Source organism: Amia ocellicauda, chromosome 16, assembly GCF_036373705.1.
Source record: "Amia ocellicauda isolate fAmiCal2 chromosome 16, fAmiCal2.hap1, whole genome shotgun sequence".
In the NCBI taxonomy this organism is placed as follows: Eukaryota; Metazoa; Chordata; class Actinopteri; order Amiiformes; family Amiidae; genus Amia; species Amia ocellicauda.
The window spans coordinates 2,530,513-2,555,694 of record NC_089865.1 but is presented as its reverse complement, the minus strand read 5'-3'; the positions used below and the strand labels follow the sequence as shown (position 1 = coordinate 2,555,694).

At 44.9% G+C, this 25,182-nt stretch overlaps 2 protein-coding genes across 29 annotated transcripts in view; both read right to left on the bottom strand.

The window, feature by feature from the left end:
- dnah7 (dynein, axonemal, heavy chain 7) overlaps positions 1–3,216 on the bottom strand; it is a 49,671-nt gene extending 46,455 nt beyond the window's left edge. For both annotated transcript variants that reach the window (XM_066687975.1, XM_066687976.1), the window contains exons 1-9: positions 2,932–3,216; positions 2,353–2,415; positions 2,141–2,243; positions 1,817–2,006; positions 1,544–1,637; positions 1,215–1,395; positions 872–944; positions 425–550; positions 123–242 (exon numbers count right to left, since the gene is read on the bottom strand). In XM_066687975.1, the coding sequence (XP_066544072.1) occupies positions 123–242; positions 425–550; positions 872–944; positions 1,215–1,395; positions 1,544–1,637; positions 1,817–2,006; positions 2,141–2,243; positions 2,353–2,415; positions 2,932–2,943 (962 nt within the window). In that variant the 5' untranslated portion in view covers positions 2,944–3,216. The remainder of the gene's footprint in view (positions 1–122; positions 243–424; positions 551–871; positions 945–1,214; positions 1,396–1,543; positions 1,638–1,816; positions 2,007–2,140; positions 2,244–2,352; positions 2,416–2,931) is intronic.
- Positions 3,217–8,796: 5,580 nt separating this feature from the next.
- The window catches only part of lrrfip1a (leucine rich repeat (in FLII) interacting protein 1a), a 58,398-nt gene continuing 42,012 nt past the window's right edge, over positions 8,797–25,182 (bottom strand). For 19 of the 27 annotated variants that reach the window (XM_066688078.1, XM_066688085.1, XM_066688083.1 and 16 more), the window contains 8 exons: positions 25,036–25,161; positions 22,799–22,870; positions 22,193–22,363; positions 21,948–22,040; positions 21,553–21,645; positions 21,018–21,110; positions 20,721–20,856; positions 13,354–19,715 (listed from right to left, as the gene is read on the bottom strand). In XM_066688078.1, coding sequence (XP_066544175.1) covers positions 15,679–19,715; positions 20,721–20,856; positions 21,018–21,110; positions 21,553–21,645; positions 21,948–22,040; positions 22,193–22,363; positions 22,799–22,870; positions 25,036–25,161 — 4,821 coding nt within the window. In that variant the 3' untranslated portion in view covers positions 13,354–15,678. Of the gene's footprint in view, positions 10,477–10,615; positions 10,721–11,007; positions 11,088–11,175; positions 11,330–11,709; positions 11,760–13,353; positions 19,716–20,720; positions 20,857–21,017; positions 21,111–21,552; positions 21,646–21,947; positions 22,041–22,192; positions 22,364–22,798; positions 22,871–25,035; positions 25,162–25,182 lie in introns of those variants that run through there. The other 8 variants (XM_066688104.1, XM_066688105.1, XM_066688084.1 and 5 more) reach the window with 6 other exon arrangements.

Sequence of the window (25,182 nt, the reverse complement as noted above, 5' to 3'; positions counted from 1 at the left end):
ACATTGACACATGACACTGCGGCGGATGACATCAGGAACAGTAATGATCTGTACTTGTTTGATGCTTTTGCCAAGATGACTCAAAATGGTCCCTTAAAAGGCACGAACCCCGGAAGCCCTACTTTTTCAGGAGTGTGTCCTTGGCCGACTCGATGTGCTTCATGACCAGCTGCTGAAAGACTGGCAGCTCCATGGACTCCCGACGCCTCTGGAACTCCTCCACATCGATCAGGCGCAGTTTTCTGCGGCACAAAGCCGGGGAGCGAGACGGTCACAGAGGGAGAGATGCAGAGACAAGAGAGAGATGCGCAGCGAGGGAGAGGGGGTTGAACCCAGAGGGACTTCTCATCCCTCGCAGAAAGAAAACACCTGAACGCCGACGCGCTTTTAATCAGCTCTGGAAAGAGGGATTGCGCGTGCTTACCTGAAGGAGACGTGCCACAGGTCCAGCACTGACAGCATTGTGGGATTGATGGCGTGCAGCTTCTCTTTCATGGCTTTCTGGCCTAAGAGGAAAGACTTCTTCCAAGGCTTTGGCACCACCTCCATTCTACAGGTTACAGATGGTGTACGGGCTAAAAATCAGCTGGAAACACTTTTCCTTCACATACAATCATTTGTATAATTATTATTATTATTAGTAGTAGTAGTAGTAGTATTGTTATTAGTACAAGTAGCAGCAGCAATACCAGTAGTAGGAGGAGTAGCAATGGCAGTGGCAGTAGCCTTATTAGTTGTAGCAATAGTAGTAGAAATAATAGTGTTAGATACTGGAACTTTATATGGCGATTCCCACACACATACACCACCTTTCATCTCCGTTGATTATTGTCAAGCAACACAACATGTTTGCCGTGCACCGTGTACTCACTCAGCCCGGTGTGGGGGGAGCACTTGCGTTTTGTCGTCATCCTTTTCTCTGGGATCCTTCAGCACGAAATCCACTGAAAAGACAGGCGCACAACACGCATTGGGCCTCGGAGGTCGAATTGGATATTGTCATTTTTTGAATGCCTGTGGTGGGGCACTGCATACCAACAGACAGACACACACACACACACACACACACACACACACACACACACACACACACACACACACACACACACACACACACACACACAAATCGTTTGTCTAAAGCAGCGTTCTGAGTGTTATTCAATAGGGCTGGTACAAAGTCTTGGGTCCAAATGGTCACCTGGGGGCTCTCTTACCAATGGCTTTCTTCACACTGAGCAGGTAGTCCTCTCTCATCTCGTCGGAGAGGACCTCAGTGGTGTCGGTCAAGCTCTTCAGATGGTCCGGGACCAGATCCAGGACGTGCTCCAGCCACGAGTCCTCCATGGCCGCCACGTGCTTCGTGTCAATGCCGTTGTGGATGTAGTAGTAGTACCTCTGCCGTGGAAGGAAACAATGTGGGGCAGCTTCAGCACCAAGGTCAGAGGTCAGGGGGCGGTTCTCTCCCGCAGCCCGGCGAGGGACTCTGGAAAGACTGCAATAGCACCGTTCCTGGTCTACATTACAGTTGACACGATCTTCTTACCAGAATATCCTTCTCAGTGGCCGTCGGAGATCCGGAGGACAGGGGCGGCATTTCATCCAGGGGGCGGGGTTTCCCTGTGGAAGAGTCCTGCTGCCTGAAATGACAAGAAAGATTGATTGCTTCCTCAACTTCTCCTTGAGGTTTTCTGTGTGAAAGTATCGTGCTCTCACTGGAGTATTTCTTGAAATGTACATATTTTGTGGCAATGCATCTAATCTGGGCTCCACTCCAGAAACTGTCCCTATGGGTCGCCCGCTTTCTTAACACCCTCACATGATAATGTTGACCAGCGCGCTGCGGAACTGCTCCCGGTCCCTCTTGGGCTGGGCTTGCATGCTACTGCGCAGCCTGGAGGCCGAGGGATCGGCACCGGACACCCCCGCTCCGCCCCGGCTGCCCGCTGGCCCTCCAGAAGCCTCCCAGGCCCGGCTTCGCATCAGTCCGGACACCGTGGAGCTTCCTGCTGAGAAGCACAACGAGGATTGCCGCCGTTACCTCTCCCCTCTGAGAATAAGAATGCTGCCATGACACACTTAGTCGGCCACGGAAGTAAACACCACAATGTGAGACTATCCGATTGATACGCAACACACTTACTGGCCGGGAGTGTAGCTTTGGCACTCGATCCATCCTGTATCTCATCTTTGGACTGGGGTTGCAGAAGGAAAGAAGGCAACATCTCCTGCCGCGAGGAGCGAATCTGGGAAGCATGAAACACCAGCAACGTTTAACGTGTAATGCCAAAATCTATTTTTTTCTGGATGCTCTTTTGATTTAATCCCATTTCACAGGTCACTCACGGGTCTTACCTGGGGGAGCTGAGGTAAAAGCAGTGCAGGTTTTTTGGGGGGTAACTTGGGTAAGGAAGCATCCTGAAAAAACAAAGACCACAAACATGTATATTCATATACTGTACACACACACACACAATGGAAGAGACTAACTTTATTATATATATTTACACACACACACTGGAAGAGGCTCTCTCTCTCTCTCAGTCCAAATCAACATTAGCTCTATTGTCTTGAATGTTAATACAAGTATCGCCAAAGCATGTCTGACAGGTGGAAATGCATACAAAACAATATATATTTATAAAGAAAATACATATATATACCTAGATAAATGAATCATTACAATCAAATTAATAATAAAAGATCATATATATGAATAATAGGTCATGAGCAGTATTTAAAACTGCACAAGCTGAGTGGAAAAAGTTTTTTTTAATATGTTTATAGAATAAACCAACAACAACAAACGCATAAAAACGCAGCACCTGATCCGCGCAAGTGACGTCATCAGCGCCCTGCGGGACCAACTTGTGTTTAAACCCCAAACTAAACCGCCATTACAGACACGATCAGCATTATTATTAACCCACATACCCGAGGGTCCATGCTCGGCGCGGGTGTGTTTATCCGTGTGTGGGAAGGATTATTCAACAGGTCATCTCTCCGTGCCGTACAGAGCCGGGCAGCCACCTGCGGGCTGGCGGTGTCTGGCGCCCCGCAGCTCGGGTGTGCGGATGCGGAGAGAGTCGGCGAAGCTGCCCAGTACTCAGGCTGTAAAGCATTGAAAGCAGGCTGCCTGGGAGGCTGTATTTCAGGGCTGCTGTGGGAGATTCAGTTCAGGGAGCCGAGGCGCCTGTTATCGCTGCTCCGAAGTTACTGCGGTTTCCAGGGACGGTTGTTAGGGAAGCGGAGCAGTGACATGCGCAGAGCGGGACAGCGCCGCCACAGGGCGCCAGCGGTACTGCAGCCACTCTCAGCTGGCATTGTCATTGTATTATTCATTTCTCCAGTGAGACGTGCAAGATACAAGAGCTATACAAAGTGCAATAATACAGTGCAGTTCAAGGCATAATACATTTTACAAATTCCACTGTACACAAGTGTATATGAGATACTGTGATCCAAGGATCCTATCCAGTCTGTTTTTGAATGTTCCCAAATTGTGTCTTCAGCCACATCGCTGGGGAGTTTGTTCAGATTGTGACGCCTCTCTGTGTGAAGAAGTGTCTCCTGTTTTCTGTCTTGAACGCCTTGAAGCCCAATTTCCATTTGTGTCCCCGGGTGCGTGTGTCCCTGCTGATCTGGAAAAGCTCCTCTGGTTTGATGTGGTCGATGCCTTTCATGATTTTGAAGACTTGGATCAAGTCCCCACGTAGTCTCCTCTGTTCCAGGGTGAAAAGGTTCAGGTCCTCAGTCTCTCAGTAGGACATTCCCTTCAGACCTGGAATAAGTCTGGTTGCTCTCCTCTGAACTGCCTCTAGAGCAGCGATATCTTTCTTGAAGTGAGGAGCCCAGAACTGCACACAGTATCCAGATGAGCTCTAACTAGTGCATTGTACAGTCTGAACATCACTGCCCTTGTTCTCAATTCGACACTTTTGACAATATACCCTAGCATTGTGTTTGCATTTTTTATTGCTTCCCCACATTGTTTGGATGGAGAAAGTGAGGAGTCCACGTAGACTCCTAGGTCTTTTTCATCTAGTTCTATTCCTCCCATAGTGCAATTACAGTGGACATTTTATAGTGGACAGATGTATAAGGTCCTACATCCTAGATTGTAAAAGCTGATGAGTGCAGACAATATGTTAGGTCACAGTCAAGGGCCAAGGGAGAGGGAGCATAGGGGACATCAAAATAAACAATACAAGTGCTAGTAAAGCAAAGCAAGTAGTATGGCAAAACACTGTAAGTGCAATCTTACAGGAGAGTAAATTACTAAATTACATGTACAGTCTGAAAACATGTGTCTTGAGTAAGCAGAGGTCAAGGACTCTGCTGTCTTGACTTCAGTGGGAAGGTCATTCCACCATTTAGGGATGAGAAGGAGCGGCTCTGGAGGAAGGGGAGTGGAGAGGAGGCAGAGTTAGTCTTCTGGATGTATGGAGAGACAAGGGTCTGAAGGTAACTCGGTGCAGTGTGGTCGAGACAGCAGTAGGTGAGGGTCAGTGTCTTGAACTGAATGCGTGTTTAAGATGGACGTGCATGGCTAGGGTGTGACATTTGACGTAGATGTGGACTGATCTGTAATGCTGTGCACTGCAGTTCCTTCACCCCCATCTCCCCCACACACCATTGCTAGGACATCCCATTTCACATCAGCTGAATATTAGCACACAACTACACAAATTGCATCATTTCCTTTCCTTTAGGTTTACTGGAAGACAATGTAATAGTGTATCTTGTTGTGAAAAATGTCAGTCTATTGTTGACTTATAAGTTGTGCACAATTATACCCATCAGAGGACAGAATAGCAGGTGTATATTGTTGCCTGATTTAGTTCAGCAAAATGCTTTTTGATTGTGATGTCTGAGGTTTAGGAATCTTGAGGGTTGCAATGTTTCAATTCATAATTGTAATCAACTGTAATCATAATTGAAGTCAAAGTGCAATTTGTTGTTTTTTTAAATTGTGAATTCATTTAGCATAACTTGGCTACAGGGACATATAGGGTGTAGCAGCTGAAATACAATTGAAGAAAAGTGGCAGAAAACAATATTAATAAGGCTATTAAAGGGATGGATGACCCTTTAAATAAATGCCTGTAGCTGCTGCCGCTTAATCAACACACCAATACACATTAAGTGTCTCACTGAGATAAATAAACAATCTGAAGATGAATCAATAAGTGGTTTCATTAAACAGACTACATGACCACCTTACTGGGAGGAATGAAGTGCAGCCTATGAATGTTTGTCACATAAATCAGGGCCCTACTTAGATGTCTACAAATTACTGTTCTAAAATGTTAAAGTGAGGAATTTTATCTTGAATTTAATGTTGATACTAACAGTTTCAATAATGCCCTCTGCCGTGAAGTGATTTGCATGACATTGTTGGCCACTAAAACCATTTGAGCGGCGGTTCTCAGTCCTGGGACCTGCTTGTATTCATTACTTCAGAACTCTTTACTGAACCCTGAACTGCAGTAACACTTTGGCTAATCAGAGCTTTCCAAATTTAAACAGGTTGGCGTTAAATGGATATCAGACACTTGCACTCTCAAATGATTTTGAAAGTCTACCAATTAAAACAAATAAACTATGCAAACATTCAATGCAGGTGTCAGTGAAGTAGCCGGGAGCTCGGCAGATGTTTTGCTCTGCACTGTAATTCGTAGTGTCACAGGTGATTGTACTGAACGTCCCAACTTTTAACTGGGAAACTTCACATTAAACTCCTTTTGTGAGTGCTGCCCCCCAGTGGCTCCAGCCCTGGTTTACACAGCCCTTCCAGGAGATGTTACTAATGTTACTAGATAGTGTTACTGGTGATTGTACCGCATGCACCTACAAGCAACGCATACAAACATTTCAATCCTTTTGTGTGTGCAGCCTCCTCACTGGCTCCCCCTGCCAGTTTGTGTGGGTTTCCATAGTGCCATTGTCCTCTGTGTTGTAGTGTGGTATTACAGGAGATGAATGAACTGCATGTCTACTTTACAAACTCTTAAATCCTGCTGTGCAGGAGATGTTTTGCTCTGCATTTTATAATTTGTTGTTATAGGAGATTTCCAAGTTTTCCAATCTTTTCAATCCTGCTTAAATCGCTTTTGATTCAGCATATATATATATATATATATATATATATACACTCACCTAAAGGATTATTAGGAACACCTGTTCAATTTCTCATTAATGCAATTATCTAACCAACCAATCACATGGCAGTTGCTTCAATGCATTTAGGGGTGTGGTCCTGGTCAAGACAATCTCCTGAACTCCAAACTGAATGTCGGAATGGGAAAGAAAGGTGATTTAAGCAATTTTGAGCGTGGCATGGTTGTTGGTGCCAGACAGGCCGGTCTGAGTATTTCACAATCTGCTCAGTTACTGGGATTTTCACGCACAACCATTTCTAGGGTTTACAAAGAATGGTGTGAAAAGGGAAAAACATCCAGTATGCGGCAGTCCTGTGGGCGAAAATGCCTTGTTGATGCTAGAGGTCAGAGGAGAATGGGCCGACTGATTCAAGCTGATAGAAGAGCAACTTTGACTGAAATAACCACTCGTTACAACCGAGGTATGCAGCAAAGCATTTGTGAAGCCACAACACGTACAACCTTGAGGCGGATGGGCTACAACAGCAGAAGACCCCACTGGGTACCACTCATCTCCACTACAAATAGGAAAAAGAGGCTACAATTTGCACAAGCTCACCAAAATTGGACAGTTGAAGACTGGAAAAATGTTGCCTGGTCTGATGAGTCTCGATTTCTGTTGAGACATTCAGATGGTAGAGTCAGAATTTAGCGTAAACAGAATGAGAACATGGATCCATCATGCCTTGTTACCACTGTGCAGGCTGGTGGTGGTGGTGTAATGGTGTGGGGGATGTTTTCTTGGCACACTCTAGGCCCCTTAGTGCCAATTGGGCATTGTTTAAATGCCACGGCCTACCTGAGCATTGTTTCTGACCATGTCCATCCCTTTATGACCACCATGTACCCATCCTCTGATGGCTACTTCCAGCAGGATAATGCACCATGTCACAAAGGTCGAATCATTTCAAATTGGTTTCTTGAACATGACAATGAGTTCACTGTACTAAACTGGCCCCCACAGTCACCAGATCTCAACCCAATAGAGCATCTTTGGGATGTGGTGGAACGGGAGCTTCGTGCCCTGGATGTGCATCCCACAAATCTCCATCAACTGCAAGATGCTATCCTATCAATATGGGCCAACATTTCTAAAGAATGCTTTCAGCACCTTGTTGAATCAATGCCACGTAGAATTAAGGCAGTTCTGAAGGCGAAAGGGGGTCAAACACAGTATTAGTATGGTGTTCCTAATAATCCTTTAGGTGAGTGTATATATATATACAGACGGGTGGCAAATTAAAGGAAAAACCAACACAAAGTGTCTCAGTGAGGTGTTGGGCACCACGAGCCCCAGAACAGCTTCAATGCTCTTGGCACAGATTGTACGAGTCTCTGACTCTACTGGAGGGATGGACACCATTCTTCCAAAAGATATTCCCTCATTTGGGGTTTTGATGATTGTGGTGGAGAGCGCTGTGTAACACGTCGGTCTAGAATCTCCCACAGGTGTTCAATTTGGTTGAGATCTAGTGACTGTGAAGGCCATAGCATATGAGTCACATCATTTTCATACTCATCACACCATTCAGTGACCCTCGTGCCCTGTGGATGGGCATTGTCATCCTGGAAGAGACACTCCCATCAGGAGAGAAATGTGTCCCCATAGGATAAAGGTGATCACTCAGAATAACTGTGTCATGATTTGCAGTGACCCTTCCATCTAAGGAGACAAGTGGACCCAAACCATGCCAGGAAAATGCCCCCCACAGCACAAACAGAGCCTCCGGACCCCCTCACTGAAGGGGTCCAGCAGTCAGGCCTGTCCCATTCTCTTGGTGTCCCACACATGCACTCACCCACTTGTCCAGAACACGAGCCAGTTGAGCGTCTGTGTGACTGAAGCTCCTGCCATTCGTGCCCCAATAATGCCCCCTCTTTCAAAGTCAGTTAGATCCTTTCCTCTCGCCATCTTGATCCAAAATCGAGGTCAACTGGGCATCTGTATACATGCCACAGAGCATGTTCCTCCACTCATTTATTCAGGTTTTTCCTGTAATTTGTCACCCATCTGTACATTGATATATTTTACACACACACACACACACACAAATGTGGTAATTTCTTTTACAGCCAGAAATTGAGCCCAGACCCTACCAGTTTTGGGGTCCTTTTTTAGATGTGGCGATGACTTTGCCACACCCCAACAGCTGACTTCACGGGGTGATCCATGACCCTCAAGCCTCACATTCACACAGTAAAGGGTCACACAAGTCTGGGCACAAGCTCAGCGATGGCTCACTGTGAGAAGCGTGTCCCTCAGCACCACAGCATTCTGGGTCACAGAACAGCTGGAGATGGAATAAGTGAAATAGCATGTCCACTGTATACATCATGTGCTTCTCTCTGTACATTAATAAACATGAGGTTCATTCTGGGGCGTGTGCCAAAACCCAGCACTGCAGTCAGACGGAAGGGACCGCGTTTGACGACAACTGCAGCACAGCGTTTCATCTTCATCCGATCATCAGAATTGTGCATTTATAGCGACAGCACTCTTAGACAGCGGGGCATCTCACAGGCAGTCCGAGGGCCAGACAACCATTACCCCTGCTACCCCCCCACCCCTACACACCATATGTGTACACATAAAGCTTCATGTTTTTGATTAGAAAGCACCTGACTGCAAACACACCAGTTTTAAATGTTTTTTCAAGCTTTAATCGACATTTTTCAATATTGCACAAAGATTACATTTTAAAGCTTTGTAAACACCCCTGTTCAGTGCCTCTCTAGAGCTGGAGATTGCAGGGATCCAGGCTGAGGAGGTAAGGTGGACTCCCCGCACTCACAGCACCGACCCGTCTGTCTTACCATCTTGTCTTTGTGTCTTTCTTCGAGGGCTACAATAATGCGAACTACTTTGCGCCGGGAGAGGGAATGCGTCCAATGCGCCTCCAGATCTGCATCAGGCTGTCGAATTCAGCGTAGTGTTTTTGCAAGAACCAATACCTTCTGCTAGAAGTCAGTATTATTGCAGTTTATCTCAGATATCTTCTTACAAAATAGCAGGACAAGAGTAACGTGTTTTCTTTTGGTAAAGACACAATCTTCTGACATTAAAAGCTGGTGAAATCGCGAGTGCGGATATATCTTCCATGGTGATGGCTGTGATATAATGTCTGTGTCAAAAATAAAGATCTGGAAAATAGCTGGTGGTCAGTGGAAGGCCCAGAACCTGCCATTGTTCACCTACATCTATCCATCCATTCATCCATTCATCTGTCCATCCATTGACTACACAGGCTGTGACCTTTTTATCAGATGAATGTAACAAAACAACATCACAACACAAAACAAAACAAAACAAAATAATAAAGATCACACAGTTTGGCGGACTGAAAAGAGAGGTGCGGAGTTCGTCGTTTGCTCTCATGACAAACATTCAAAAGAAGAAAATGCCATCCTTGGGGGGGGGGGGGACACAGACCAAAATAATCTCCACTAGATCCAGTCATGGTTTCCCCATCTTTCTCTGTCCTTCACGGACACCGCATGGCTGTAGGGGACAGAGCGACCTACATGCCCACAGCGCAGAGGCTTCCTGCATCTACAGCACCGAACGTCACCCAGAAAAGACATGTTAATAACTGTGCAGTGGGTGAGACGGGGCCATCGGCAGGGCAGAGGGAAGGGCGTCCGGCTCAGGAAGGCACACTGCCAACACCTGGAGCAGTTCTGAAGGGGCAGTAGAGAGCTAAAGGATGATATGTAGACTGTTCATTTCAAGCGAACACATCCCCACACACTGCTCCGCTAGCGAATCCTCCTGTCCTTCTAGCGAAGCACAGAACTGAGGCCCCCAGGAGCTGCCAGCCACCGGCACCCCTGAGCGCCAGTCTTGGGGTTTCCCTACCCCAGTGACATCCGTCCACAATCCTGACCTGACCTGAATGCGATGTAGAAAAAGAAGCGAGGCACAAAGATAACCTGCCACCCAGAGTATCTTCATATACTGCTGGGGTTGCTACTTGGTATTTATTAATGTATGTATTTATTGACCTAAATACCATGGTATGAAGTGGCACGTAGTGCATGTGTGCATTTGTATAGTTAATCTTAGAGTTTCTCTAGGTTTTCATATCTTTGTGTGTTTTTTTGTTTCATTTAGTCTATTTTTTTTTATGGTGATCGTTACACACTGAGCTGCGAACGCGAATGTCATTTCGGATGTTCAGGCGTCCGTAGGGCTCGGACAGGGTGGTCCTTATTGCTGGGACAGCAGCGCGCTGCGGTTGGCTTTCATCTTGTCCAGACGCTTCACCAGGTGGCTGTTGCTGACTTCCAACTCGTCGATTTTATCCAGTGCAGAACGGAGCTAAAATAAATGCAAGTCAAGGGGGGTGGGGGGGATGGAGAGGAAGAACATGAAACCGATTATGGTTTTTGATGACTGCAAAGCATGTAACAAAATGGCATCTAAAAAAACTGCAACTTTATATTTATTACCCCGTTACCTCTCTCTGCAGCTTGCGTTTCTCCGCTTTAAGATCATCCTCTACTTTTTCGGCATTCTCAGAAGCAGACTTGTAGCGCAAAACTTGGCCTTCCAATCTCGTTACCTGTAATAATAAAAATCAATTCAAAAGGAGAAAAGGAAAAGGTTTATTTTCACCAACCCTTCACAAAATAAAAAATATTGAAGAAAACAACCGTTTAGCAACATTTTATCAATAAATATATTAAAGGATTAAAATAGGCAGATTATGAAGCCTAATTAAAGTACACTTCTCAGCCTTTAATTTCCATGTCCTACTGAAAGACATTGTAGGAAACAAGGTGCAGTGTATGATTATATATATATATATAGACGGACACATGACAAATTATGAATCACTGAATCACTTACGTTTTGCTCCAAAGCCGTTACTTCCTGTTCCGATTTGACCAGTTTAAACTTAAGGTCACTGATTTGTCTGTTGGCATCTCCTAGGCAAAGGAAAAAGGAAAATGTAAAAGGACAATTCACTCAGCCTTTATTTGTCCCCTCTCCACACACATTTTGCGCAATTTGTACCTGGGAAAGTATCGTCAGGGACTGAGGGAATCTTACTCTGTAAGTCCAGGACGTGCAGGTCTGTGCCGTTCTGCAGGACTGGCTCCGGGGTGCCGTCGCTGTCCCCTGTCCTGGTCTTCGGCTTGTCCTCGATCTGTGCCTTCAGCTTCTTGACCTGCAGTGAACAGCACAGAACCCGGCTCATACAATGACAGGGCAGATCGCGGATGCGCAGAGAAGAGACTGATCGATCAAAGCACAGGCGACATATCGAGGGAAACTAAATCATCATAAAGCCAATTCAAACATCTCTGTTGCTCCCTTGCCCAGTAAGGAGACCTCTATGACCAACAGCACTGCCAAAAGAGAAGACAATCATCCCATTGTGGCTGCACTCTGTGACTTTATGGCACTTATTTTAACCCATTAATGAAGATCCTTTATAAAATGCTCATGGGAAAAACATCCCCTCCATCCTCCACCTCACCTCACGGGAACACACAGCAGCCATACAAACCCATCGTGAACAAAGACTCTTGTGGATATTAAACTCACCTGTTCTACCAGACTCTCTCTCTCATCCACCAGCTTCCTCAGTCGAATCTCTGCAAGAGACACAGACGACGACAAAAACAACAACAGAGTGACAAAGGCCTTGAGCGACAAATGCATGCGAGAACCTGGAGATCATTTCTGTGGCTCACAGCTACAGAATAGCATCCCATGGAAGAGGTACAACTCATTCTGCCCTCCATCCACTTGCTGTGTCCTGCGAGTAACACTATCTAGTACAGAACGAAATTCACACAGTCTTTTAAAATGTTCACATTATCAATTAATACGCAGACCACAAACCATTTTCTACACATACATAACTACAATCACATTTTGGTGGATATCAGTGGGCATCCTCTGTGTTGGAGAGGATGTCCACCAAAGCACCAGCAAAGACACAATAGTGAGACATAGGCCACATACCAGGGAGAGGAAGAAGAGGGACCACAGACATAGAAGGGAGGCGTTCGGTCAGGGTGTGAGGGGTTAACTTCGTCTGCTGCATGCAAATAAGCTCAAATCATCTTCTACAAGGTTATCATGCAAAACAAACTGCTGGATGTGGAGTGAAGACAACTGAAACACAAAATCTCATGCACTTCCATAGGTTAAAGTTTCTAGCCCACCGTCAGAAACCATACAACAGTTCCTCCTGTAAGAGATTTGGATTTCTTGGAAGCTGTAGAATATGATTCACAACATTTAAAACAGTAATCCTAGTTAAAAATGGAGTGGGGCTACAAACTTTTAACTGTTAAAATAAAGGCACAGACATGACAGATGTAACAAGCAACACATGACACAAAGGTGTAAAGGTTATCTACAGAAATAGCTATCTAATAGAAAGTGACAAAAATTCAAATGCTTTCAAGAAACCCCAAATAGATTCAGCTCCGTAGAAGAAGTGAGTGAATGAACTACCGTTTTACTATCTCAGGTGGCAATGTATCATCTGTACAGTAAATAATACCTGGTAGGAACATTTCTCCACATTCATTATTACAACGATCCCCCCGCACCGGTTATGTCTGATTTGTCCAACACCAACTGCGTACTTCCACCTGTGGTGTACCGAACGTGTCCAGTAGGTGGCGTGATGGTAACAGGCAACAATCGAGCTAGACCTCTCGACAGAAACAGTAAGCCACCTACCTGGCCGATGCGGTCACACACAGACCCACACTAAAGCCTAGCACCGTGGTCCGGCCTGATGGAAAAGCTGCAGGCATCTGGACAACCAAACCGAGCTGAGGGACTTCCTCTTAATTGCAATCTCTCTTCTTCTATTTAAATATGCACTGAATACATAAAAAAACCTCTAGTAATTAGTCTCTTTAATCAGGTAGCATAGAGGAGGTCTGCTAGTCTTTTTTTTATTTCTCGATTTATGTATTCTTCCCCAGAAAAAACTGCTCCACATTCCAGTTGAACCCTCTACCTTCATACAATATTAATCTTCCACCTTTTTAAAACTGTGTTTAAAGACTGGTGGGATATGAAACACCAACTCCAAGGTGTTAAACAATTAAAATGATTAATGAGCCAGTAATGGCTTACACTTCCAAATACAGTAGTTTTAATAACGTTTTCTTTATTTGTAATGAATGGGTAGACATTTTGTAGACATGAATCTGGACAGAAAAGTAGAGAATTCTTTTTTTTTGTAATTTATATTTTATTAACTTAATTGTATACAAAATAAACAGTACACGTCTTTGAATAAATCTTTGGTTTATGAATGGCACCACTTTTATTCATCAAACAATTTCACCACTATTCATTGTTACAAGAGTGCTAATGTCAAACACTGTTCTCATCAACCTTTGCAATGAAGCAGCAATTTGCTTTTAAACACCTCTCTTCGTATTAACTGTTGTGACACTAATAAAGTTTCACAGCCACTGTTATTTCAACACCACAGAACGTGTAAAAGCTTTAAGGCCAAATTAAACAAAGTTTTTAAATGTGTGTGTTTTTGGTAATGAATAACATCAGGATATTGAAACATTACTACATGTTTACTGTGTGTTGTGCATTGGATATAGATATCAAAACTAACACACTATGCTCCCAGTAATACAATACTTAATGAACTAATTTTTATAGATGTTTATTAGACTTTAAGTACAGGTGCAATTGTGCGATTGACAACTTAAATCAAGGCACTGATATATCTAATATCTGCCTAGTAGATCACAAATATCAAACAGGAGGTAATATGATCTTAGTTGTAGTTTACTACATGGATCACAAAAGGCAATTATATAACTTTATAGCTATCTGCTGTATCTATGAATTACACCAATTTTACATCAAAGCTTTTTCACAAACGTGATCTTTGGAAACCCTTATAAAAAACAGTCACACATTTTGATTTTCATCAAAGTATATGATTAGAATGAATTCAAATATTTGTTTCTGCTAGAATGAATGTGGATTTCCAACAAGTAGGGGCTCAGATTTATGGAAACATTTATGATGCTTTATGCCCAGCAAAAAACACCATCATTTTCAAAAACATTAATTATATCACAAATGTGAACCTTACTTGGTTAGAAAGAAACAACAACACTTGCAATCAATGCAAAAAAGTGTTAATCCAGAAATGCACTTATTTTTATTGTGTTCTCCTAATTAAAGTGCGATTAGAACCTATTTAAAGGTATAGTATGCATAAAGAAATATACATCTCTTTCTTTCAATTTAAGTTCAACTAAAGTCGAATTCTATACAGTAGACTAAGCACAAGTTTATGAATCTATACTTATAGATATTCATTGTGATATACAGTCTCTTTACAGATAAGCTACATCACCTAACTGGATGTTGAATACAGATTGTTTTGTTTGCTTGCTTGCTTGCATCTATTTTGCATCCATTGACCTTAAGTTTATTTCTGTTTTTGCTTCCAGGTCAAATGGTTATGAGAAAAGTGAAAATGCTTATATATTTACATGTCTGTCCCCAAATATAGCTGCACAGGTCATATTTGTGAAAGATGTATAAATATGCAGTGTCTAGGGAGATCTTTCAACTGTGACACTCTTGATTTCAAAGCATTTATATCTTTCTAAATCCTCACAACTTACAACCCGGGACATACGATTTGCAAAAAGGAAAGCAGATATAGTAACACACCTGGAAATGTAAGTGTGCATTTCAGTATTTCATTATATATACATGTTTCCTCTGGAAAACCATTTGACCTTTTGAATTGTTAATTTAGAGCACTGTATTATCATCTTTCAATGCTCAGAGTAGTTTGAGCTGACATACTGGTGATTCAATAATAATAATAATAATAATAATAATAATAATAATAATAATACCACAAACATTCTGGTTTAATTAACTCTTATTTTTTTAAAGACTTCCGGAGTTTATGTTTTTTTTTTTTTCATGTGGTACTTTTGGGACATTTACTAAAATTATATCCTTGGAATTCAGAAAAAGTAAAATAATAATAATAATAATAATAATAATAATAATAATAATAATAATAATAAATCATTAGTGACCTGTTTTGTTGAAGCACACACAGCTCTCACTGCAAACAGGTTTGCGATCAATACCAGGGCATTTAAAAACCCTTTGCACATCATGTTCAGAAACATGTTTTGTATGCGTTTCACAACATTTACTAAACCAAAAATGAGAGAGCAAGCCCAAGGTTTTGAGGGACAGTAACAAAAGCCAGTGCCTACAATATTACAATACACTTAATGACATAATGATATGATATAATATACTAGGTTAGACCCCTTTCTTTCCATTTCCATGATAAGTGTGCATAGAACTACATGACATGGAACTCCAAACTCAGCAGATGTCTTACTCAGGTCTAGGAGGACATAAACATTTTCTGAAGGACTTGGCCCATTGGAGCTGAACATGGATGTGATAAGATCGCCTCTGTGGCTCTTAACCATGCATTTCTTTTAATTGATCTTATTGGATCATAATGGATCCTTAAGACACCCTACACTCCTCCTTCCCTTTCCCCTTTGCTTTCTTACTCCCTTTACCTGAGTCTGCCTTGCCAAGGTCTTCACTGCCCTCAGGTGTGCTTTCCTTGCTCTCTTCTCTAACCCCTGGGCTCTCACTGCCTTCACCCTGACTCTCTGATTCCTCCACCTCTCTGCTTGCCTCTTTTCCTTCCTCAACTCGGCTGTCCCCCTGGTTAGACTCGCTCTGTTCCTGCTCACTCCCCTCTAAGCCTTTCACATGTTCTGCTTGTTCCACAGGAGAACTCTCCTCCTCCCCATTTTTCTGCTCAGGTTCTTGTTTTTGAGTTTCTGATGGTTCTTGGGCATCTGTTGTGTTAGACTCTGCATGTTCTGATGTTTTATCTTGACTAACGCTGTTGGCCTCCAGATTTGCTTCCCCCTCTTTCACACTCTGCTCAGCTGTGGTGGCTGTGGCAGCTGTTTGTCCTTCCTTGGTCTGATTTTCTGGAAGGACTTCCATTGACGCCTCAAAATCCTGCCCTGATTCATCGTCAAACTCAAACGAGTCTCCATCCTCCTCTTCTTCTTCATCCTCCTCCTCTTTGTCTGCTGTTTCTTTTTCATTCTTGGGCTGAATCGGAGGTTCATCCTTCTCTTCTCTGGAATGTTCTTGCTCTTTTTCAGACGCATCATCCACTGTCTTGACATCAGTCTGTGCGGCAACCTGCATTTCAGTGGAGTCTCCTGCTTTATCCTTCTCTTGACTCTTGACTGTGACAGTTCCTTCCTGGACTTCTGTCTGGGCTTGGTGTTCGGGACTCTGGCCTTCACTCCCTTTATCATTGTTTGAATCTGGTGCAGCAGGTTCATCCACGACTGTGACAGTTCCTTCCTGGACTTCTGTCTGGGCTTGGTGTTCGGGACTCTGGCCTTCACTCCCTTTATCATTGTTTGAATCTGGTGCAGCAGGTTCATCCACGACTGTGACAGGTCCTTCCTGGACTTCCGTCTGGGCTTGGTGTTCGGGACTCTGGCCTTCACTCCCTTTATCATTGTTTGAATCTGGTGCAGCAGGTTCATCCACGACTGTGACAGGTCCTTCCTGGATTTCTGTCTGGGCTTGGTGTTCAGGATTCAGGTCTTCACTCCCTTTATCTTTGTTTGAATCTGGTGCAGCAGGTTCTTCCACGACTGTGACAGTTCCTTCCTGGACTTCTGTCTGGGCTTGGTGTTCGGGACTCTGGCCTTCACTCCCTTTATCATTGTTTGAATCTGGTGCAGCAGGTTCATCCACGACTGTGACAGTTCCTTCCTGGACTTCTGTCTGGGTTTGGTGTTCGGGACTCTGGCCTTCACTCCCTTTATCTTTGTTTGAATCTGGTGCAGCAGGTTCGTCCACGACTGTGACAGTTCCTTCCTGGACTTCTGTCTGGGCTTGGTGTTCGGGACTCTGGCCTTCACTCCCTTTATCTTTGTTTGAATCTGGTGCAGCAGGTTCATCCAAGACTGTGACAGGTTCTTGGTCACTTGTTCCATCTGAGGGGACATCCTGGGAGCCATCGCTAACCATTTGCTGAACACCAGCTACTTCTGACAACATAATTTCTTCTGAAACCTCACTGATCTGCACCTCTTTCTCCTCGAACGATGATTTACCATCTTTGACATCCTCTTTTGGCATGTCCTCTAACTGTTCTTTAATCAGTGCCTCAGTTTTTTCCCCGGTGTCCCTCTGATGCTCCTCTGTTTCCTCAGCTGGCCACTGCTCTTCCATGGTGATTACTGATTCATCAGCTGCTAATCCATCACCTTCGACTTGTGCTTCAGTCTTTGCCCCAACTTCACTTTCTTCCACCTCTGTTCTTTCTGCAAGTTGCATGTCAGCGTTTTCAGAAGTCTCCTCAGGCATTCCTTTCGATGCGTGTTCTGGAACACCCAAAGGTTTCTGGTCACTTTCTTCCTTCTCTGCCTCAACACTACTTTTTGTAACACCTGTTTCCATGAGGACCTCTTCTGGGACATCACTGGTATATGCTCCTTCTTCTGGAGCTGTGTCTAATTTGTCGGGGTGTGTGTTTGTATCTGGATTATCCTGGGGGTCAAGTTCAGGTTCATTTTTTAACACAGCATTTTCCAATTGAGGCTCTGAAGCATCTTCACACACCTGGGTCTCTTCCTGTGGGCTGGTGTCTGATGCATTCTTTTCATCTTCACCTTTGAGCACAGCCTTAATTACTATGGATTGAAGGCAGTCTTCAAAGATGTCCCTCTCATCTGTTTTTAACTCACTCCTTTCAACAGGTTCCTTTTTCTCCCTCTGGTCACCTGTAGGATTTTCCTCTTCAGGTACAGCTGTGGACATCTGGGCTTTCTCATCCTCCTGCTGATCTCTGGGCTCCTTTACCTCACACTCAGTCTCTGATTGGCCTTCATGTTCTTCTTCATGTTTGTGCACTGTGTCAGGTATCTTCTCCTTCTCCACTCCCACGGCCGTTAAGGAACCGTCAACCTTCTTGTCTTCTTCCATTTCCTCTGCATCTGCCTCCTGGATGATGTTGTCCTCCTCATTGCTTTTAGCTTCCTCTGGTTTCCCTTCAGTTTCAGCCTCAAGATCCTGGTCTCCCTCCTTTGCCTTCACCTCACTCTCACCTTCACTCACCTTGGCTGTTCTCTCTACAGTCTCCCTGCCTGGATCATCAGGGCACTGAGCCTCTGATGACCCATGAGGCCTCTCTGATGAGACATCTTCACTTTCATCTCTGCTCTCGGGGTCATTCTGAATGAGCAACAGAGCTGGGGTCACTATAACGACCGACAGAGCACTTTCTCCTTCTACCTCTGCCTCCGTGGAAACAAGCTTGGGTTCTTGAACCCTCCCTTCCTGATCACTTAAAACCTCAGCTACCTTCTCCTCACTGCCACTGGCTTCACGATCACAACAACCATCCTCTGGTTGGCCCACTGCGAGGTCCTGAGACTCTTGTTCGCTACCTTCTCTCCTGGCAGACAGCACGGTGCTGTCTCTGACTGGTTCGACATTTTCCTCCACTGATTTCATGGAATCTGTATCCTGGCTATCAGTTTCCTCCTCGCCCTCAGAATCACTTTCCTGGCCGTCCTCTTTTACAGCATCGATAATTAGTTTTGCACTCTCGCTGACACTGACTGTTTCTTCTACCTGACCTGAACCGTCACCTGTTGAGTCTTTGCTCTCGACACTTTCCACCCCAGAAACCAAACCTTCATTTTCTAGATCCTGTGTTTCATTCTCCGTGCAATTCTCTCCAAAGCTCAACTCTGGGCTCTCCCCTACAATCTCACTTGGAGCTTGTATCTTGGTTTCAATGTCTGCAGCCCTTTTGCCCTCTGCCTTTTCCTCAGTGCCTGTGCTTGTCTCATCTGCTTCTGCTGAACTAGACCCGTCACCGCCTGAATCTAAGCTTAGAGCTTTACTTTCCTCCCCTTTTGCATCTACGCTGTCTCCAGTCTGACCACCGGTCTCACTGCTGACCACCCGCTCTTCTGAGCTTTCATCGCCCTCACTGGAGGACCTCTGCTCTCCAGTTCCCTCTTCTTCAGGCGCTGTTATTGTCACCTGCACCTCTGCATTACCCATTTCAGTAACAGCGTCTCTCTTACCCTCTCTCTCCGCTACTAAGTTAGCGTCCCCTGTACTGTCACAGACTAAGCTAACCCCTAGTGGCTCTGGCATGACCTTGGTAATGTCATTGTCTGTGTCATGTTGATCTGTTACCGAGTCCCGGGTGTCTTCATCACTGCCCAAGGGCAAGTGAGACTGTGTTTTCTCTGCGTTCTCTGGGGTGGGTATACTGGCAGTGTGGCTCTGTTCTTCTAGGTTATTAAGAAGGTCGCCACAGGGAGCTGGCGATGACAGTTTGTCCGCACCCTGGATCCCTTGCATCTTTTCGCCACCACTCCCCTCCTCTGATTCTGCCTCCTCCTGCTGCCCCTCAGTATTGTTCTCAGCCTTCTCCAAGATCTCTTTATTTCCAACATCCTCCACATGTTTATTTTCCTTCTGCACCTCCTTGACTCTGCCTAGAAGAGCATTGGAAGAAAATTTGTAGGGCCTAACTCTGGAGGTGGCAACCACACACAGTTTCACGATTTCAATCATGGCTTTGTTTCATCGTGTTCGCTTTTAGCTGCGTCAATCAGCGCACAAGAGAGAGACTGGAAATCACTTGAAAAGATGAGCGAGAAGGAGGAGAAGGTGGAGTAGGGAGAGGTGAAGAAGGAGGAGGAGGAAGAAAGCGCTAAAGCAAGCTAAGTGCTCGTTCCTAGTAGAATCGATAAGGTGGAAGACAGTCAAATACCAAAAGAGGCAGCTTCAGAGCTGAAGGGAAGGTGCGCACGCATGGCCCTTATGAAAGTCTACTGTGGTTAAATAACTGAGCAATTTTGTTAACGAGATTCCACACACAAAATAATCCACTTCTAGACAGATTTTGTAATGGTTTTATTGCTTCAATCCACAGTAAACATTAATAAGGGCAAGGCTGGGAAAGACACCGATTTAAAATCCATCAGCTGAGAGAAATGTCATTTTATACAGGTGATTTACCTTTGAATTTCTGTTACATTGTGACGTTTATTGAAAATTGTGGGAAAAGATGCAAATCACAGAAGAGAGTACTGCTAACAATCAGCAGTTGGTGTGATCAATATAAAAGTGTGTTTATTAGCCCTTGAATTACCATCCTTATGAATAAAATCTAAAATCACTGTTTTCAGCACTTTTAGAAAAAAAAAAAAAAGGAAAGGAGGCGAAGTCGTAACCGACAACCCAGGCCATTCCAAAAGCTTGGCCTATGAAATAAGGATGAACACATATTTTTGTTTCTCTGTGAAGCTTTGATTACAAGAATTAATTAAATCAATCAATCAATTGAACAAAAAGAAACCCGCGGAAATGCCGAGAGAGAAAATGAAGCATGCAGCGTGCAGGCCCAGAGGTTAGTACACGATGGTTTAGCAGCGCTCTCCTTTATAGCGGAGGCTGGAAGCAATGACTTGAAAGGGCAGGAGAGAGCGTGGACTTACCCAGCAGCCCGTCCCCGGTCGAGTGTGACGTGCGAATCGAGTCCTGAGCCGAGCGCGTGGAGGAGTCTGCGTCGTTCACACCATCGCCCACGTCCCCGTTAGCAGGCAGGTCCGGGCCCAGGACTATGCCGTGTTTCTAGACACGAGAACACAGAGGGCGAAGGTAAGCATACACTGACACCTGTGACGGGGCAACAAGGAAGGCTTTCCGACTACGACTCGTCTGATAGGACAGCTTGTGTGTCGTGCAGAGCCACCCTGCTGGGGGCGGCGGCGTCTCCTCCGCCCATTCAGTACCTTCAGTACGTCCTTCAGCACGACCACCTCATCACGGAGTTCATCACGCTCATTACGGATGGCGTCGGAATACTCCTTCTGCCTTTCTAAGGCCTGAGCGGCAACCCCAGAGAACGGGGCAGGAGGAACGGCACGTAGAGAGGAAGAGAAGAGACCAGTGAAGGACAGACAGAGACAGGGCCCAGGACACAGAGGAGAAGCAGAGGAGAAAGCAGGGCCAGGAGGTGCATGCACAGTAAAAAATGAAAATAAATACTATCTACTGTACTGTCTGCAAAAAGGACTCGGGGGAAACTAGTTGCAAGACACAATGACTCTAGGAATGTGTCTGTAGCTATGTCAAACAGCAGTCATGAACAAATATATGTATATATAAATAAAAATGAATTACAAAATACCAAAAGGCTTACTATTCCTCTGGTTTGCATTTGAAGTTGACACACAATAATTCTAACAACAACAACGACAGAAAGAGATCCTGTTCTCGTGCGAAGGAGGATCCCGAGCCAGGAGTGCCCATGTCTGCACAGCCTACCCCTATCTTTTTATCCTTCCACTCCAGGGTTTCCTGCAGATCAGAGATCTCCCTAACATAGCCATCCTGCTTCAGATGCAGCTGGCGGATCTCCTGATCGCACAGAGACAGAAGGAAAGAAGAGGAGAGGAGAGGAGAGGAAAGATGGATCAATACAGTAGAGAATATAGTATAGTAAGAGACCAGGGAGAGACAAGAGATCCCTTACAAAGCACAGCCCATGTAGACATCATATATTCAGGTTTATTGTTATTTATATTCTTTCTTAAGGCTTATTCAGTGTGATGAGGTGCGGTTTCACACACAAAGGTACTGTCACACACACGTATGTTTCTGTGATTTCACTAATACATTGTTTATGGCTGTGAAACTCTCTCCCGTGCATTCATACTCACAGTTAACAATTCTTCACTTTGTCGAAGGGTCTCTTTCATCTCATTAAACTGGAACTGGAGCACACTGTGGGCGTGTCTCTCTCTTTCATAATCCTGAGAATAGGGGGAAGAAAAAAAAGCTGTTGGTCCCGAGATCTCCGACTCCGCCGCCGAGACCAAACTCTCTTTACCACAATAGTCTTTCGCACTCTCCCCACCCCTGCCCCTTTGCCCGGTGGGTGCTCGGCCTGCCTCCCCTTACTCACCTTGGCCTTCTCCTCGTACTCTCGCCGAGACTCGGACAGCTGTTCCTCCAGTTCCATCAGCGAGTCCTTCAGCGTGTCCACCTGGTACATCAGGTTAGACTTCTCGTTGTCCAGCTGGGCGTTGGAAACCATCGCCTTCCTGTATTTCTCCTCCACCTCAGCCAGAGAGTCCTGCAACACACAGAAGCCTGGATTCACCAACATCAATAGCGGACAATGATTCATCTTAATTGTGCAGAGTTTAGAGTCAAGTCTGATAATATTTGAATTCCATGCACATTATAATTTAAGATAAAGTGCACCCTTGGAAAGGATGCATTTAAAATGACAAAAGAAAATCAGTACAAAACAGTGTTAGTGGCTTTTTAATCTCCATGTTCAGCACAACACACCCGTTGAGTGATCGGTGCCTTGAACGTTTCTCCAAGGGGCTGAGTTAATCAGACAGCACTACAGTCTGCAACACAACTAACAACGCTGCTCAGATCATAAAAGACAATGAACCAGACCAACCCAAACCAAATCAATGTGGCACACCAGGCATGCACGGAGTGGGCATCATCTAGGGTTAATATGTTAGCTCTCCACTCGGCAGTCACGATGTACCTTGACTTCTTTGAGACCCTGCATATATTTGCTTTCCACATCTTGAATCTGATCCTTCAGCTCATGAATGTCCTGAGGTGGAAACATGGGTGGTGTGAGGATGGGCTCGGAGGGGTACCACGACACACTGACTGTTCTGTTGTCTTAGGGAGTGGCTTCCTCCTGCAGCCCAAATGCAGCCCGACCCACAGAAATCTCCTCACGCTCAGTGATGCGGGAGGAACACCTGTGACGCCCACCCCTCAAAGCTACACTAAACTGAACAGCCCTCACGTCACAGCTCAAGAACATTTCCAGCTGGCGGAGACTGAGACACCTCCTCAAAAAAACAACTAGTAAGTACAGTGAGGGAAAAAAAGTATTTGATCCCCTGTTGATTTTGTAAGTTTGCCCACTGACAAAGAAATGATCAGTCTATAATTTTAATAATAGGTGTATTTTAACAGTGAGAGACAGAATAACAACAAAAAAATCCAGAAAAACGCATTTCAAAAAAAGTAATAAAATGATTTGCATGTTAATGAGGGAAATAAGTATTTGATCCCCTATCAATCAGCAAGATTTCTCTCTTAAAGGGAGTGCTCCTAATCTCAGCTCGTTACCTGTATAAAAGACACCTGTCCACAGAAGCAATCAATCAATCAGATTCCAAACTCTCCACCATGGCCAAGACCAAAGAGCTGTCCAAGGATGTCAGGGACAAGATTGTAGACCTACACAAGGCTGGAATGGGCTACAAGACCATCGCCAAGCAGCTTGGTGAGAAGGTGACAACAGTTGGTGCGATTATTCGCAAATGGAAGAAACAAAAAATAACTGTCAGTCTCCCTCGGTCTGGGGCTCCATGCAAGATCTCACCTCGTGGAGTTTCAATGATCATGAGAACGGTGAGGAATCAGCCCAGAACTACACGGGAGGATCTTGTTAATGATCTCAAGGCAGCTGGGACCATAGTCACCAGGAAAACAATTGGTAACACACTACACCGTGAAGGACTGAAATCCTGCAGCGCCCGCAAGGTCCCCCTGCTCAAGAAAGCACATGTACAGGCCCGTCTGAAGTTTGCCAATGAACATCTGAATGATTGAGAGGAGAACTGGGTGAAAGTGTTGTGGTCAGATGAGACCAAAATCAAGCTCTTTGGTATCAACTCAACTCATGTGTTTGGAGGAGGAGGAATGACTCCAAGAACACCATCCCCACCGTCAAACATGGAGGTGGAAACATGCTTTGGGGGTGTTTTTCTGCTAAGGGGACAGGACAACTGCACCGCATCAAAGGGACGATGGACGGGGCCATGTACCGTCAAATCTTGGGTGAGAACCTCCTTCCCTCAGCCAGGGCATTGAAAATGGGTCGTGGATGGGTATTCCAGCATGACAATGACCCAAAACACACAGCCAAGGCAACAAAGGAGTGGCTCAAGAAGAAGCACATTAAGGTCCTGGAGTGGCCTAGCCAGTCTCCATACCTTAATCCTATAGACAATCTGTGGAGGGAGCTGAAGGTTCAAGTTGCCATACGTCAGCCTCGAAACCTGAATGACTTGGAGAGGATCTGCAAAGAGGAGTAGCACAAAATCCCTCCTGAGATGTGTGCAAACCTGGTGGCCAACTACAAGAAACGTCTGACCTCTGTGCGTTTTTCTGGATTTTTTTGTTGTTAATCTGTCTCTCACTGTTAAAATACACCTACCATTAAAATTATAGACTGATCATTTCTTTGTCAGTGGGCAAACGTACAAAATCAGCAGGGGATCAAATACTTTTTTCCCTCACTGTAGTAGCCAAGAAGGTATGGAAAGGGAATAAACTGGTATCTAAAGAAGCAAAAATATACGTATATGACAAAGCACTGCTGTAATGAGTTAAAATTACAGATTGCTTGAAACACTTTTCATCTCAGGGTCGATCTGAAAAGCTGACGCAGTTTAAACACTTTCCAGCAGGTACATGGAAGGAGCAGATGATACTGCAACAATGCAGAGACTGCAGAGCACAGCAGGGTATGTCACAAGGCTGCCGGGAAGCTGGGTTACCCTTCTGCACCGACACTGCGGGACTGTCTCCTCAACACGGAGAAACACTAACTCGGAATCGTTGGACATTTTCTTGGCGTACATGGCGGACAGGGATTGGTGGACAGGGAACAGAAGTGGTAAGGAGATGAATGCTTTGAATTGCTACTATGGCAAGTGCAATGAACATCTGGAGCACAGTGGTATCGGTAGGCTGTACCTTAATCTCTCGAATGGATGCTTCCGTATCGGCAGAAACTGAGGTGTCCCCACTCCCTCTCCGAGAGGATATCCCGCCCAGGGAGGCGAGGGTAGCAGCTGACAGGGTGGAGGCAGTTCGAGTCCCCTGCGAAGAGGAGCAAGAGTC